This window comes from Cebus imitator, unplaced genomic scaffold (genome assembly GCF_001604975.1).
Source record: "Cebus imitator isolate Cc_AM_T3 unplaced genomic scaffold, Cebus_imitator-1.0 Scaffold307, whole genome shotgun sequence".
Lineage (NCBI taxonomy): Eukaryota > Metazoa > Chordata > Mammalia > Primates > Cebidae > Cebus > Cebus imitator.
In genome coordinates this window covers 1,296,062-1,312,299 of record NW_016107622.1, presented here as the reverse complement: position 1 = coordinate 1,312,299, position 16,238 = coordinate 1,296,062, and the positions used below count along the sequence as shown (strand labels likewise).

General features: G+C 34.2%; 1 protein-coding gene across 4 annotated transcripts in view; it reads left to right on the top strand.

The window, feature by feature from the left end:
• The window catches only part of SHPRH (SNF2 histone linker PHD RING helicase), an 82,825-nt gene that overhangs the window by 27,061 nt on the left and 39,526 nt on the right, over window positions 1–16,238 (top strand). For all 4 annotated transcript variants that reach the window (XR_001817706.2, XM_017503246.2, XM_017503244.2 and 1 more), the window contains exons 12-18: window positions 1,998–2,161; window positions 2,271–2,527; window positions 4,357–4,478; window positions 11,598–11,686; window positions 12,880–12,972; window positions 14,233–14,340; window positions 15,339–15,481. Coding sequence is in view for 3 of the 4 variants with exons in the window: in XM_017503246.2 (XP_017358735.1) it covers window positions 1,998–2,161; window positions 2,271–2,527; window positions 4,357–4,478; window positions 11,598–11,686; window positions 12,880–12,972; window positions 14,233–14,340; window positions 15,339–15,481 (976 nt within the window). In the remaining variant the exon portion in view is untranslated. The remainder of the gene's footprint in view (window positions 1–1,997; window positions 2,162–2,270; window positions 2,528–4,356; window positions 4,479–11,597; window positions 11,687–12,879; window positions 12,973–14,232; window positions 14,341–15,338; window positions 15,482–16,238) is intronic.

Here is a 16,238-nt window from a genome sequence, read left to right as displayed (position 1 = left end):
CTGGTTCTGTAGCATCATACAATCAGGATGCAGAAGGAACTGACAACTGGGCTGTGATCTGAAACACGAACGTATGTTAGGTAGAAAGGGAAGGAAAAAATGCTCTATTGTAGAGGAAACAGAAAATATTAATGTGAATAGATCGTGGCAGACATAGTATCATTGTGTCTAGAAGCATAAAGAGCTAGGGAAATAATGGTGCATTGAGAGACTAGGTGGGTAGAGATGGGACTATGGAGGATGCTGTTTGCCATGTTAAAGAATTTTATTTTTTTCCTTAGTAACAGGAGCTATTGAAACGATGTAAACACAGTGGTTGGGGTCATCTTATGGTTAGATTTGTATTTTAAAAGATCACTCTTCTTGCAGTGTGGAGAGTAGTTTAGAAGAGGATAAGAGTGAATGTTAGGATATCAATTGTCTGTAAGAAGTAATCTAGGCAAATGGTGCTGGCACTTTTGATTTGGCCTAGGTTTGTCCTAAAGATACAGAAAAAAAGTGGATAGTTAACAAGCCTCAGTGACAGATCAGGAGATACCAGGATTTCTGACATGCATATATCCATGAATGGTGACTGGTTTCCCTAGTGAATACTACCAGAAAAGAAGCATGTTTGTACAAAAAGATTATGAATTGGAGATTTTGGCAAGTTCCGTTTGAGATGGCTCTGGGACCTCAAAGAAGAGGTAGCATATAGCAGTTCAGTTGATCTGAGCTAAATATAAATCTGTGTGGACTTTTGCATAGCAGTGAAGCATTGGTTCTTTCAGATGTTACTAACTCCCAGCAAACATCATGGTAACTTAATTCAACCTAAATATTTGTTGATCATCTTCAGAATAGGTGTTGTAGGTGTGGTAAAGATATTTTTATTATTGTTTTGTGGCTTCTGAAGAGAATATATGCCCATTTTGAAAAAATCTGAACTGTACAGAAAAGCATAAAGAAAACCACAAGCCAGGCATAGTGGCTCACACCTGTAATCCCAGCACTCTGAGAGGCTGAGGCAGGAGGATCACTTGACCCCAGGAGTTCGAGATCAGCCTGGGCAACATAGGAAAACCCTGTCTCTACAGAAAATTTAAAAAAACTATCGAGGCATGGTGTATGTGCACACCTACGATCTCAGCTACTCGGGAAGTTAAGGTAGGAGGATCACTTGAGCACAGGAGGTTGAGACTGCATGAGTTGAGATGGTGCAACTGCACTCCACCCTGGGCAACAGGAAGACCTTGTCTAAGGCATCACAAATAAATATATGGAAAACTGTTTAGGGTATGTTAAGTGGGGTGGGTGGGGCAGGGCGAATAGAATATAAAATTGAGTGTGCCCAGTAAAGAGATACACAAGAAGTCCCATGCTCTAAAGCTAACAAATACAAGGCATGCTGAATCAGAAAAGAAAAATAGTTCTATTTTATGGGATTACCATAATTTATTTATTTGAGTCATTCTTATTCTACATATTGTTGCTATGAATATCACCGTATAAGTAAATCTTATCTATATTTTTACTATTATCTTGGGCTTTTCTAGGAGAAGAATTGTTAGATAAAGGTATGAGGAATATTGCATCAGAGAATATTCTTCATGTTACCCGTCTGCTTAGAAATTATTTTTTCCTGATCCAGCAAGTCTTGCATCTCTTGGTTTCAGAGGATGGTATTTCTTATGTATGTCTTTCTGTGCACATTCAGTTGAGTGGTTTTTGGTTTAACTTCTGATGGAGATTTCAGATTTTTGAATTAAGTATAAGCTTTGTGTAATGCTTCCATAAACCTAACAGTATTTATCGTCTAGCAAAAAACCTAGGGCAGAATAGATGCTCAATAAATATAAATGGAATTGGAATTGAATTTCAGATTTAAGAGCCCATACAATCTGTATTTTTAATTCATGGAAGGCTTATGTGCTGTGTAATGTCTGTAGAAATGCTTCTGCAAAATAGTAATGAAGTAATAGAGTTATTCTCAGTGTACTTTCTTTTTCTCTTTTCAGATCTTTTTGGGTTAGTGGTCTTTCTTGGTATTGAACCTTATTGTGTCAAACACTGGTGGGTTCGACTTCTCTATCGGCCTTACTGCAAGAAGAATCCTCAGCATCTCTACAGCTTTATTGCCAAGATACTGTGGAGGTCGGCAAAGAAAGATGTGATTGACCAAGTCAGTACAATAAGTTTTTATTGATAAAGGTACTATAAGATAAAAGAAGCAATTGGGATGAAAGTTAAATTTTTAGGTGAAATCTTTTTTTTTCTGCTCCTTTTTACAGATCCAAATACCACCACAAACTGAAGAAATACACTGGCTCCACTTCTCTCCAGTAGAAAGGCATTTCTATCACCGTCAGCATGAGGTGTGCTGCCAGGATGCGGTGGTAAAACTCAGGAAGATTTCTGACTGGGCTCTGAAGCTCAGCAGCCTGGACAGAAGGACCGTCACCTCTATCCTGTATCCATTGCTGAGACTCAGACAGGCCTGCTGCCACCCACAGGCTGTTCGTGGGGAGTTCTTGCCACTTCAAAAAAGGTTTTATTATCAACTTTTTAATATTGCAGTTGATATAATAGATAATTTTCTGGCCCACAGTTTCATTCAGAGTCATGTAACTGAGTTGTCAGTTATTTTTAATAGTGTGGGGGTTTTCTTTGTTATGGAACCTCATTTGCAATGGAGAATTATATCATCAAAATAATTATTTTCATGGTTTTGAGTATTTCTCTTTTACAGTGGGTTTTTTTGTTTTTTGGTACTTTTTCGAGACAGGATCTCACTCCCTTTCCGACTGGAGTGCAGTGGTGTGATCCTAGCTCACAGTGGCAGCCTCAAATTCCTGGGCTCAAATGATCCTTCTGCCTTAGCCTCTCAAGTAGCTAAGACTACAAGTGCAACCACTACAGCCAGCTAATTTTTTATTTTATGTTTGTGTGGGGTTTTTGTTTTTTTGTTTTGAGACAGAGTTTTGCTCTTGTCACCTAGGCTGGAGTGGCACAATCTTGGCTCACTGCAGTCTCCACCTCCCGGGTGCCAGTAGTTCTGCCCAGCCTTCCAAGTAGCTGGGATTATAGACATGTGCCACCATGCCTGGCTAATTTTATATTTTTAGTAGAGGCAGTGTTTCATTCTGTTGATCAGGCTAGTCTCGAATTCCTGACCTCAGGCAGCCCATTTCCCTCAGCCTCCCAAAGCGCTGGGATTACAGGTGTGAGACACCGCACCCAGCCTATTACATGTTTTTTAGAGATGGAGCCTCGCTATGTTGCCTGAGCTGATGCTGAACACCTGGCCCCAAGTAGTCCTCCTGTCTCAGCCTCCCAAATTTTTGAGTTGACAGGCATTAACCACCACACCTGGTCTTAAACACTTCTGTTAAAATTAGGATTATTATTGAGGGTTTTTAAATTATTATTTTGTTAGTGTTTTGGCATACTCCAGATATGAAAGGCTTTTATTCTTATTTCATAGTTCCCACATCGGGGAATTAGATTACCGTGAAATATTTTCTATCTCTCTGATTATTCATTCGGAGAACATTAAGAAATTTGTGTTCATAATACTCTATTGTCCCAGAACCTTTTTGTGAATCAGACTGCAACTCAGGAACTGCCCTTTGGTTATATAGATAGAAAGAGGATTCAATTTTGTCTTTGCTTTTAAGCAGGTTATAGGCAAATAAAGGAAATGGCAGAAATTAACATTTCTAAAATATGAAGTGAAAATGTAAATCTGCTGTGTGCATTTAGAGTTTGAAAACTATATATGAATGGTTAAGTTTAGACAGCCTTTTGGTGCAAATGGCATTTAACCTGATCCTTAGAGGATCTTCATTTTTAACTGATTAAAAAAATATTCAGGCTCGGACCGGGCATGGTGGCCCACGCCTGTAATCCAAGCACTTTGGAGGCCAAGGCGGGTGGATCACCTGAGGTCGGGAGTTCAAGACCAGCCCGACCAACATGGTGAAACCCCATCTTTTAAAAAAATAAAATAATTTTAAAAAAATATTCAGGCTCAAAGAGGTTTTTCAATTACATTGCAGTGTTGGGATTCAGAATCAGTCTTACATTTTAATATCTGTAATATTTCAGATATATCATGTTGTACTTTGTACTTGAGTAAGATTTTTATAGTTCCATTCTGCCTTTACTGAAATGGGAAAAACTCAAAGCATGATGTGATCAAATAGAGGTGCTTATGCGGGAAAAAATAATGGTAAAATTGGAGGCAAAAAAAAATGCTAGAGATCTCATAAAGATTGTAAGACTCACATACTCTTGATAATGTGTGATGTAACACTTCCACCGAAGTAACACTTGGGATTTTCTTTCTAGTTTTGAACAGTTTGCTTTTTCTTTTAGCACCATGACAATGGAAGAGCTGCTCACATCTTTGCAGAAGAAATGTGGGACTGAATGTGAAGAAGCCCATCGACAGCTAGTTTGTGCCCTCAATGGCTTAGCAGGCATTCATATTATTAAAGGTAGAAGGTGATTACTTTGTTATTTCTGATTCTTCCAAACACTTCCTGAGGAAGGTTAATTATAGAAAACGTCAAAATCCTCCCCAAAAAGATACTCTCATACACTACTGATTATAGTTTAAATAGGTTCAACTTAATACAGAGCAGTTTCATAGAACATTTCAAAAACTTTCAAAGTTTACATATGATTTATTTCCATTTTTAGAAAAAAATTTTTTTTTTTTTTTGAGACCAGAGTCTTGCTCTGTCACCAGGCTGGAGTGTAGTGGTGCAGTCTTGGCTTACTGCAACCTCTTAGGTCTAATATTCTGGGTTCAAGCAATTCTCCTGCCTCAGCCCCCACCGAGTAGCTAGGACTACAGGCACCTACCACCACACCCAGCTATTTTTTTGTATTTTCATAGAGACAGAGTTTCACCGTGTTGGCCAGGATTGTCTAGATCTCCTGACCTCAGGATCTGCCCAGCGAGGCATTCCAAAATCCTGAGATTACAGGCGTGAGCCACTGCGCCTGGCCCCTAGAAGTTCTTTTTTAAGGAAATGAGGATACAAAGATGTGTTTTTAAATTGTTCATCTTAGTCTTTAACAGTAAACAAATGTAAACAACCAGCATGGTTAGAAATAGAAGAATGGTTAAATTTTGACACATTTAAGGAATTATTATTTATTGATTTAAAAATCTAAGTGTTTCTAGGATCATTTTTCCAGCAAATATTTGTGTGCCACACCTGATCCAGGTAACAGTGATACAGTAAATAAAGTAATTCTCTGATTTTGCAGACCTTAAATTCTTAAAGAGGATGACAAGTACACACTCACCCTCCCATATACACACAAAATGTATGTGTGTAAAGTTATAGTATTATGCACAAAAATAAAACAGATTATTTACTTGGTGGCTTCCCCATCTCTCAGGGATCACTCTTTTTTTGTGTTATGTCTAATATCTTACAAACTGTCATTTCATGTATTTTGTCTGTTATTGTAGTTTTTATAGGAAGGAGAGTAAATCCATTCTCTGTTACTCTATCTTGGCTGGAAGCAGAAGTTATATAACTGGCACTTTTAATAAACACCATATAGACGCCTTTCCATATAAATATGAGAAACATTAAAAATGTATTCCATAGGTTCAGGAGTGCAGATTAAGCATGTTAAGTGGAAACATTGAAAACATACAATCAAACTTCTAGAAATTTCAATGTCAAATATAAAAAAATTCACTTAAATAGATTAGATATCGCCTAAGAAAAAAATCAACAAAGTCAAATTATAGAATAGTAAAGAAACTTGCCAACATGAAAAACAAAGGACGAAGACTGAAAATTTTGAAAAGAGCATCAGTGAAGTTGTGGACAACTTCAAATGGCCTAATATAAATGTGTTGGAGTCCCCAAAGAGGAAAAACAGGAAGAAATATATTGTGGGTTTTATATCATGTAGATGTACAATGTGCAAAAACAAAAAGTCTGGGGAAGCATGGATGTATACTGTTGTAAGATTATTATGGTATATAATAGGTAAAATATTACCTGAAATTAGACTGTTACAAAAGGAAAATGTGCATCCTACACGGTCACCACTTCAGAATACAACAAAGAGTTAGAGGTAATAATCCAAAAGAGTAGATAAGAAGATAATAATTAAAAAATCGACTGGGCACGGTGGCTTGGGAGGCCAAGGTGAACGTATCACAAGGTCAGGAGATCAAGACCATCCTGGCCAACATGGCGAAACACCATCTCTACTAAAAATACAAAAATTAGCTGGGTGTTTTGGTGCACACTTGTAGTCCCACCTGCTCGGGAGGCTGAGGCAAGAGAATCACTTGAACCCAGGAGGCAGAGGTTGTAAGCTAAGGTCATGCTGCTGCACCCCAGCCTGGCAACAGAGTGAGACTCTGTTTCAAAAAAAAAAAAAAAAATTAAAAATTTTCAATCTTAAAAAAAGCATAAAGGAAAAAATGGGGCAAAAAACAGACGAGATGATTAGAAAACAAACAGCAAGATAGTAGATCAGCTTATCAGTGGTCATATAAGATGTAACGGTCTAAATATCCCAATTAAGAGGCCTGGATTGACTGTATTAAAAAACAATAATCCTCAATATGCTCTCTATAAGAAACCTGCTTTATATTTAAAGATGTAAATATAAGAGGATAAAAAAAGATATGTTAACACTAATTAAAAGAAAGATAAAGCCACTATATTCCTATTAAGTAAAATAGATTTCTTATTAATACTGCCTGCTAACCAGTTGTACCACTGGAGCTTCTTAAGTAGATTTCAGAGCAAAGAATATTATCAATGATAAAGGGTGTTACTTTATCACTAGAGAAAAAAATTCTAAATATTAATGTACCTAAAACAAGAGTTTCAAAATAAATATTGAAAACTGATAGAATTATAATGAGAAATAAACAATAATTATTGTCAGATATTTCTACATCCCTCTCTCAGTTGTGTAGAATAAGTAGAAAATAAGTGAGGACATACATAGCTCAAACAACACTGTCACCAATATATCTAATCAGTGTTTATTGAATACTTTACCCAACCAAAGAAGAATACACGCTGTTTTCAAGTACATGTCAAATGTATATCAAGATAGGGCATATTCTGGGCTATAGAACAAGTCAGTAAATTTCAAAGAATTCATGCCTACAGAGTATGTTTTATGCCCACAGTGGTAGATACCAATAACAGAAGGATAACTGGAAAGTCCCCAAATACTTTGAAATTAAGTAACATACTTTTAAATCTTTGGGTTAAAAGTAAAAGGGAAGGTAGGAGGTATTTTGAGTTAAATAAAAATGAAATATCAAAATTTGGGGGAGGCAGCAAATCAGTAATTAAGAAATTTATAGCACTAGATATGTACTAGAAAAGAAAGTTTCAAACTGGAGACTTCAGCTGCTACCTTAAGAAATGTAAAAAAGAGCAGACGAAGTATAAAGAAATCAGTTACCCAAAGAAATGTGTGCTTTTTGTAGAATATAAGGAAATATTCTTACATTAAGCCTCGTTGAGTAGCCTGTCTTTAGTTGTTAGCTCTTTAGCGTAAGAGAACCAGAAATGGAAAGTGACTCTTACTGTGCTAGATACTTGAATAGAGTTATAAGGATTCTCAGAAGCTGAGTAGAAATAGCTCTAGACAAGAACTGAAAAGGATTGGCCTTCTTACATGTTGCAGTTGGAACCCTGTTAAATGGAGTATATAAGTCAAGATTTCCGAACCTCTGTGTCTTTGTCAATAAAATATACAGGTGCTTTTTACTTCCTTCAACTATCGTTCTTAATACAAAATGTGGAAGCACATTGAAAACTTTATAAAAACATATAGATGAATTACACTATTGATTATAATACTATGAAGGTTACCTTAGATTCTTACCACTTTCAACCTGCTCACAATGTAAATTCTGTTATCAATAACTAGTAATAGAAAAGGGCATATTATTATATATTCCTGTTAAATTGTTCACATATAATGCATGTTACTTTGTGAGCAAATCTTCCCTCTAGGACACTCCCTAGAAAGTCCTCAAGTAAGCTAGCAGCGTTTGCAAGTTTGCATTTTCTCTAACAGTTATTATCATCATGGTCATCTTAGTTGCTAACCTTGTCCTGTGACTATGTGATAGTCGAGATATCAATCTAAAGTCTAAAAAAATTTTTTGCTTTACAATCCATAGTGAAAAACTAAACAAGGCAACTATTTTAATAGAGTTTTTTTTTAATCAAGGTTTTCTATTTATCAGTGTGGAAATAATTAGGCAAAAATTGGGAAAATATGTGTCATATCTAATACCAGTTTCTCCCTGTGCCCAATTAATTGAATAGTCATGATTAAACTCAATAGACTACTTGACTATTGCAGATGAGAAATGTGTTCTTGTCCTTGAAAATACATGAATAATGAACAAATTTAAAATATTTTCAGGTCATTAAAAATGTAGCTTTATACCTGAGAAATACTGTCTAAGATTTTTACATTATACATAACACTTTCATGTATATATGCTATTTTATCCTTACAAGTGCCCAGAGATTGAGGTATTATCCACATTTTACTTAGGAAACTGAGTTCCAGAAAAGCTTAGTTGACTTCTTGAGATTTTAGTTAATTGACAGAATGTGCCCTGAATCTTTTTATTTCAAATCAAATAATACTTTTTTATTATAAACCTCAATATTGTGCTGTCTATAGTAGGTTAAAACTCATAGTCAAAAATTTTTGAAATGGAATAATACAGTAGTTGTAGATTGTCAGAATAATAAAAATAAATTTCAATTTTCCCATCTTGATTTTAAAATTGCATTCCTCATTTTATTCTGTTATGGTTCAGAAGCTTAGACTGTGAGTGAATTTCCTCCCTTGGCTTTTTCTTCTTGTCCCCTTTTCATATTTACTTTCCCCTGATCTGTAGTTATATATAATATGAGGACCAGGAAAAAGGGTTCCTCCTCTGATTATTTACCATCACAGTTGCACCCTATCAGGGTCAACATATAATAAGCTTCTATGTCAAAATACTACACTGTTGCATAACAGAAGCTACATCATTGCTCTTTTCTTTCTGTGTGTGAAATTACAGAAAACAATTGCTGGTTACCAAGAGAAATATGCTACCAAAAGTCCATTAATAGAGGATATGTTCCTGCTGAATTTAATTGTAATTTTCAACCTAAGAGTAATAGATTTGCTGCTTTTAGTTTTCGTTAACTTCATAGTGATGTGTTAAACAATATTCATTTTTTAAAGTAACATTACATATGTAACTTACATAAATTAGATTCTTCTAATGTGAAGATCAGACAGTGAAGGTCTGCCTTTTAAAAGAAATTAAAATTAATTTTAAACTATAAAAAAAGATTTGCTCATATATGAATAAATACATATGATACGTTAATACGTATTTTGAGATTCTCCTTGACTGGTATTAAACACACTAGATTATTCTAATTTTGAACAAAGTGTTTTCTCCAGATGGTTTTTATAGAAAATCAGTTTGGCAGTATTAAATCCACTACAGTTTACTTAGAAATGTTAGCACCACCAAGTGGCCAAGAATGAGTATTTCCAAATTTGTCTTAAACCTTTGTAATATTGAATGAGTATTTTTGTTTCTTCCTCAGAAAGCATGTCTTTTTAAAAATAAACATGGAAAACCAAGTATCATAGTGAATAAATCAAATTCACCTGCTTTACATTAGAGCCTAATCACTATACCTTCTTTAAAAGGTATGGTAATTATGAAGAGAAAATGGTTTAATGAATTATTCTCTATATATGATAGTATAAATACTGATAGATTCCATAATGTCTTTTGAAAGCTTTAATAAGACTCTTAACTAAAAAAGAGAACTCACTGTGAAGTTAATTTAGTGTTAATGCCTATATTATAATGTAACTATTGTAAAAATAATCTCCCTTATTAAAGGAAATAGAAATTGGCTGACTCTACAGTTGTTTGAAAATGTGTGTTTTAGAAAGCTTTGTATTAGATAACTAATAGAATTAGATGTAAAGCAATGATATAAGAACTATTGTTTCAAAAACAATTTTTAAATCAGGTGTTTTGCACAACACTGAATATACATAATGCCAGTGAACTGCACACTTGAAAAAGGCTGAGGTGGTAAATTTTATGTAGATTTTACCAAAGTTAAGATATGTATGTATACTTAAATATGAACTAAGAAAAGAACCAACTTCAAAATTTACAAAGGTTTGCATATGTATGTATAAAATGAGCTTTATATCTATATACACATAAATATATATGAGCTTTATATATATATATATATGTATATATGCACACACACACACATAATTAGGCCTATATATATATATATATATGGGCCTAATTAATATATATATATATATATATATGGGCCTAATTATGTGATATTCATAAAACAAGCTTGAAGTTTTTTTTAAAAACAAGTATGTGTGATACTTAGGAAAAACTTTCTTAGCAAATAAGTAGAACATTTCTACACCTTTTTTTGGTATTGATTGCATGGTTTTGCTGCTGTTAATTTTTACTTTATTAGTATTTATAATTTACCTGTTTCGAATTTTCCAAACAACAATTAAGATAGATTAAAAATGTTCGTCTCTCCTTCTATTAAGGTATCATCAAGCTTTCTCTGTAAAGAAGCAGATAATAGTTTAGGCATTGCAAACCATAAGGTCTCTGTGCAGCTATCAGCTCAGCTGTTGTAGTACAACAGCAGCACAGGCAGTACAAAACAAATGAACAGAGCTGGGTTCTAATAAAACTATTTATGGACCCTGATGTTTAATTTTCACATATCACAAAATATTTTTTTCAAATTTTTTCAGCTATTTAAATATGTTAAATTCATTTTAAGCCGATGGGCCCAACAGAAATGCAGAGAGAGAGTAGAAATGACCCATGGGTCATACTTTGCCAGCCTGTGCTTTAATTGACACTTTTTGAATTGCTGTATTTAAATGAGCTGGTAATTATGAACAGCAGAAAACAGCGTACATCTCAGACTCACTATGATTTGTGTGACCAAAAGTAGAGAGGAGATCCCTAAATTTTTGACGTGAAACTTAATTGCAAACTATTTGGCCTAATACCAAGAACAATAATAGCAACCAAGAATAGTGTATTATTTTTCTGATGATTATGTGTAGGTTGGTTGGAGTGTCTTAAATATTTGTTTATAAATAGTCTATAATAATTACCTTAAATATATCCTGATTTTCAAACATCACAGTTACTACTGGTTGGCACCTATTAATTTTAGCAAAAGGAAATATTTTTTTGTCTAAAAGTTTATTCAGTAGCATAATCTTAAAGCATTACAAATAGGTTTAATTATAAACATTTTAGTATAATTTTAAAACATTACAACTGTAATATAAGAACATTGTATTCCATGGAATTAAAAAAGGAACTGTACTCAGCTTTTTTTTAAACTAGGACAGTCATTAATACCAAGTCAAATTGCTTTACTTACAACAATAGTTATATTCATTATGTTATATGTTTACAGTATTCTTAAATAATCGACAATTAGATGACATTGGGAGCTAAATATGTGACTCTCTTACACTTTAAATACATTTTAATTCTTTAGGTGAGTATGCCTTGGCAGCAGAATTATACAGAGAAGTGTTGCGCTCGTCAGAGGAACACAAAGGAAAGCTGAAAACTGATTCACTTCAAGTAAGTAAACACTAAACAGTTTCATATGTATTCTGTTTTATTTTTTAAACAAAATAATTTTTCTGAATATTTAAGAGGATAAATGGTAACAAATAGTCATAATCACTGAGGACGCAATTTGGGATTCAGTCTTCTCAATAAGCATTTTAAGTGATTTGTATATACACTAACATTTGAGAATCACTACTGTTCCATTCAGGGAAGTTTTGGGCACAAGCCTGACAAGGTAATTCTATGTAAGCTACATTTAAAAATAGCTCCAGATACAGGTACTTGAAAGAGTAGGTCAGTTTTATCACTTTTGCTTATGAATATCAACATATTTATTCACATGGTTTTCATTAATAAGAAAAGGAAGTAAGCAATAAAATTTACCTAATGATAATTTTTAGAGGTCTTTAGGGAGATTTGGACATTTTAATTATAGCACTTGTTTCTCTTTCCCTTCTTTAATCTGTCATTGACTCATATAGAAAAGACTCTCTAGCTAAATAGGAAGTAAAGGTAGTTTTATTCATATTGGCAAGTTTAGGCTTGAGTCCCAGGTAAGATGTCATTAACATTCAGACTGGGGAGTAGCATGTCCAGTGTACCACAGTGGGTTTTTAGAGAAACATATGGAAAATTGGAAGGTGAGGAAAAATTGAATATAAGTCTTTTTTTTTTTTTTTTTGAGATGGAGTCTCGCTGTGTCACCGAGGCTGTAGTGTAGTGGCATGATCTCGGCTCACTGCAACCTCCACCTCCCTGGTTCAAAGGATTCTCCTGCCTCAGCCTCCCAAGTAGCTGGGACTACAGGCGTGCACCACCACATCTGGCTAATTTTTTCTTTTGCATTTTTAGTAGAGACGGGGTTTCACCGTGTTAGCCTGGATGGTCTCGATCTTCTGACCTCGTGATCTGCCCGTCTTTGCCTCCCAAAGTGCTGGGATTACAGGTGTGAGCCACTGCTCCTGGCCATAAATCTTATATTCTGCATGGATAAGGGTTACAAAAGGCAGGTCCTAGACTTTTAATACCCTGCTCTTGAGTAAAGAAAACAAAGCAGTAGTACTCAGATTGTTTTATAGGAAAAGTATTTAGTGATATGTTCTTAATGTGCTGTTAGTGTTCTGTGCGCCTTATTAATATTAGGTTCTCTTCAGAGTCTTCTGCATTGACTGTCATAATTATTGCCTTTGATGTGTTTGTAGAGACTTCATGCCACCCATAACTTGATGGAATTGTTGATAGCCAAGCACCCAGGGATACCTCCTACCTTGCGTGATGGTCGACTTGAGGAAGAGGTCATTATTATTTTTTTCATTCTGTCTATAAAAGTATATTATCTTCAGACTTTATGCTCCATGTATATCCTAGGACATACAACATTTAAATAAATGTAATCATGTTTTCCTGTTGCTTTGATGTTTCAAATTTTGTTGTTGTTTTAGGTGGCAGAGAATGGCAGCAGTATGTATTATTTGGCTTCTCTGCTGATTTACCTGCAGTTATGTGATAAATGCTTGTTGTAGATATGGCTGTTGGTAGCCAACAGAACGGAATGTAATTAAGTTTTAAAAAGGAAACTTTGATCTCATGGCAGGTCTACAAAAGATATAGCTTAGTAAATGTATAAACTTTTGCTCTTTCTCCACCTTTCTGTGTATTTTTAAAGGCGGTAAGTTTTTGGTAAGTTTTAAGTTCTCTGAAAGAGTTTCCTCTACAAAAAGTGTTGACCCTTACTAAAAAGAATGATATTGAAAAGAGTGATATAATAAATTATTTTACTGTAAATTGTTAATAGCTTTTTATGCAGATTCTTCTGGGGATTTTTGCTTTTTTTAAGCATTAAGGAGCTAAAATCAAAAGAGTATGTGTGCTTGAAATGTATCAAACCTGAAGTGGAACCTTTATATGTATCAACAAGGTAAAAAATGAGATGTATAAGTTTGCACAGCCTATTTGCACTGGTTGTTTTGGGGGCTAAAGAGGCCTGGCAAACTATTTTAATTGACAAAAATTTTACCTATTTATGTTTTAGAAAGTGATGTTTTGATATATGTTGACACTGGAATAGCTGAATCAAACTAACATACCTCATACTTATTTTTTTGTAGTGAGAACATTTAAAATCTATTTTCTTAGAGCATCAGCGTATGAATTTTGGGGAAACAAAATTCAGTCCCTAACACCTGTATTACTGTATATTCTAAAGGATTATTTTTAAACTGCAGTAACTCTAATAAATTGTAACAACTAAATTAGCCAAATTTTAGAAAGGTGTGCCTGCTTTGCTTATTCTAACGAAAAAATATTAATTTAAATAAAAATTTGTCAAACAAATCTTTGAAATTTCTTAAATTTTGTTACTTGGACAGGTAAAGTTTGTTAACTTCCATATATAAGGAATTTTTAGCATGACTTCTATGTTCTCTACAGTATACTTGTAGTTTTATGTTTAAATGAAGTAGCTTTAAATACACTAAATGACCCATTCTTGAAACATCATACTACAATATGTTCTAGATCAGGAGTGAAGGTTTATATTTTCTGTTTCAACACAGGCCAAACAGCTGCGAGAGCACTATATGAGCAAGTGTAATACAGAAGTTGCTGAAGCCCAACAAGCTTTATATCCTGTGCAGCAGACCATCCATGAGCTTCAGAGAAAGGTACCCCACAATGCAGTGTTTCTTACCTGTGTTTGTCTCCAGATAACAGTTTTGGTTTTGTTTTTTTTGTGGGGAGAAACTTGAATTTCTTTTTTTTTTTTTTTCGTGGCGGTGTGATTTGCTGCCTTCCTCCCCATCACCTACATCTGGCATCTCTCCCCTTGCTATCTCTCCCCAACTCCTTGGAATTCTTAGCACCTAGTACATTGCCTGACTCACAATACAAGTTATTTACTGTTAACAATGATTATTGGTTGAATGAACAGATGCATGGATAGGTCAGCTATTTTGAGATTCTCTTTATTTTGAACTCTTACGGGTTTTCTCTTACCTTGAGTATATAACAGTTGTCTTTTGAAGAAAGTAAAGACTTCTATAACCTCCTTTTGATTTTTGTTTCTGAGTTGTTTTAAGATGTTAAAACATTAGAACCGTAGGTGTTTTTACTGCAGAATATATACCACTTGTCATTTATAAAATTTCTCTTTTATGAAATCAGTAGCAAAATTTAAAGAGGTTACACAAATACACTTTTATTTTCAATTTTTAAATCAGGTATTGTAAATTTTTGTCTTCCTAATTCATTAATTATTTACTATCCTGGGAAATAATTTTGTTGGTTATTGTAGATTATTCATTAAGTAGAATCTAGTTCAATTAGTTAAAGATTAGAATGAAGGCTTTCCTTCTTATGCTGTTAAAGAGACCTGCGACCTTTTCCCATATAAAGAATTTTTTTAGTTACAGCTTTGTTATATAAGTCCATACAATAAATTCTTATTTATCCAGAGAAGTTAGAATATATGTGTTCTCTTTAATTATGTTTTCAAAAGAGGAAGTGAGCATTGTACATGGAATATGTATACTCATCTCCCCTCTGTGTAGTCTCTTTGAGAATAGCATTTATTATTTGAATTTTGACATCATCCTTCCCAGAAATGTAAGCCTAGAGTACTAAAAAAAATCTATTAATTGATTAACTGCTACCTTTTTTGCAGATTCATTCTAATTCTCCTTGGTGGCTAAATGTGATCCACAGAGCAATAGAATTTACTATTGATGAGGAGCTTGTTCAGCGAGTGCGAAATGAAATAACCAGCAACTACAAGCAGCAAACTGGCAAGCTTTCTATGTCAGAGAAGTAAGAAAATATGAAGAAAAAGTATCTACTCATAACTTTTATAGCAAAGAAATCCTCCTTGTATTTTCTAGTTTCTAATTTCTTATTATTCTTGGCTTTCTTTCTCCTTTCATAAACGTATACACATACATTCATACTTCTTTTTTTGCAACCCTCTTTATTCACAGTTTATAAAAATGGTTATGGGTCTATAATTGGATTTAACTCCTGCCACATACCTCTGTTACTTTAGTTACTTTAATATTTTACACTTCATAATGTGAGCATTCGTAACTAATGAAATTATACAGGAAAAGTGTGTGCCAAAGGTCACAATTACAGATTTAATTAAGTATATCTACATATATACACACATATATATATATATATGTTTTTTCAACCAAGGAATATAATTCTTAGCCATTTTTCTTCTTTCCAATTTTCTGCTTTTATGTTATGTTTCGTCCTGCAGGCATCTCCTCTTAAAGAGCAAGGATGTCAAAAGGGCCATCTGTAGTCAGGTTTAAAACAGAAGAATATGGTCATCCTGCTCTTTCAAGGATATCTGAGACAGAGACATACATTTTTCATGCTCTTTTTCAGTTCCTGAGTAGAGGACTATCAAATTTTTTGTTATGTTTTATAGTAGACACCCCAGTATTATACTTTGAATGCACTCTGAAGGAAAACTCACTCAAATGTGGCTGGTTAAAAAAACAAAAACAAAAACAGGCCGGGCGCGGTGGCTCAAGCCTGTAATCCCAGCACTTTGGGAGGC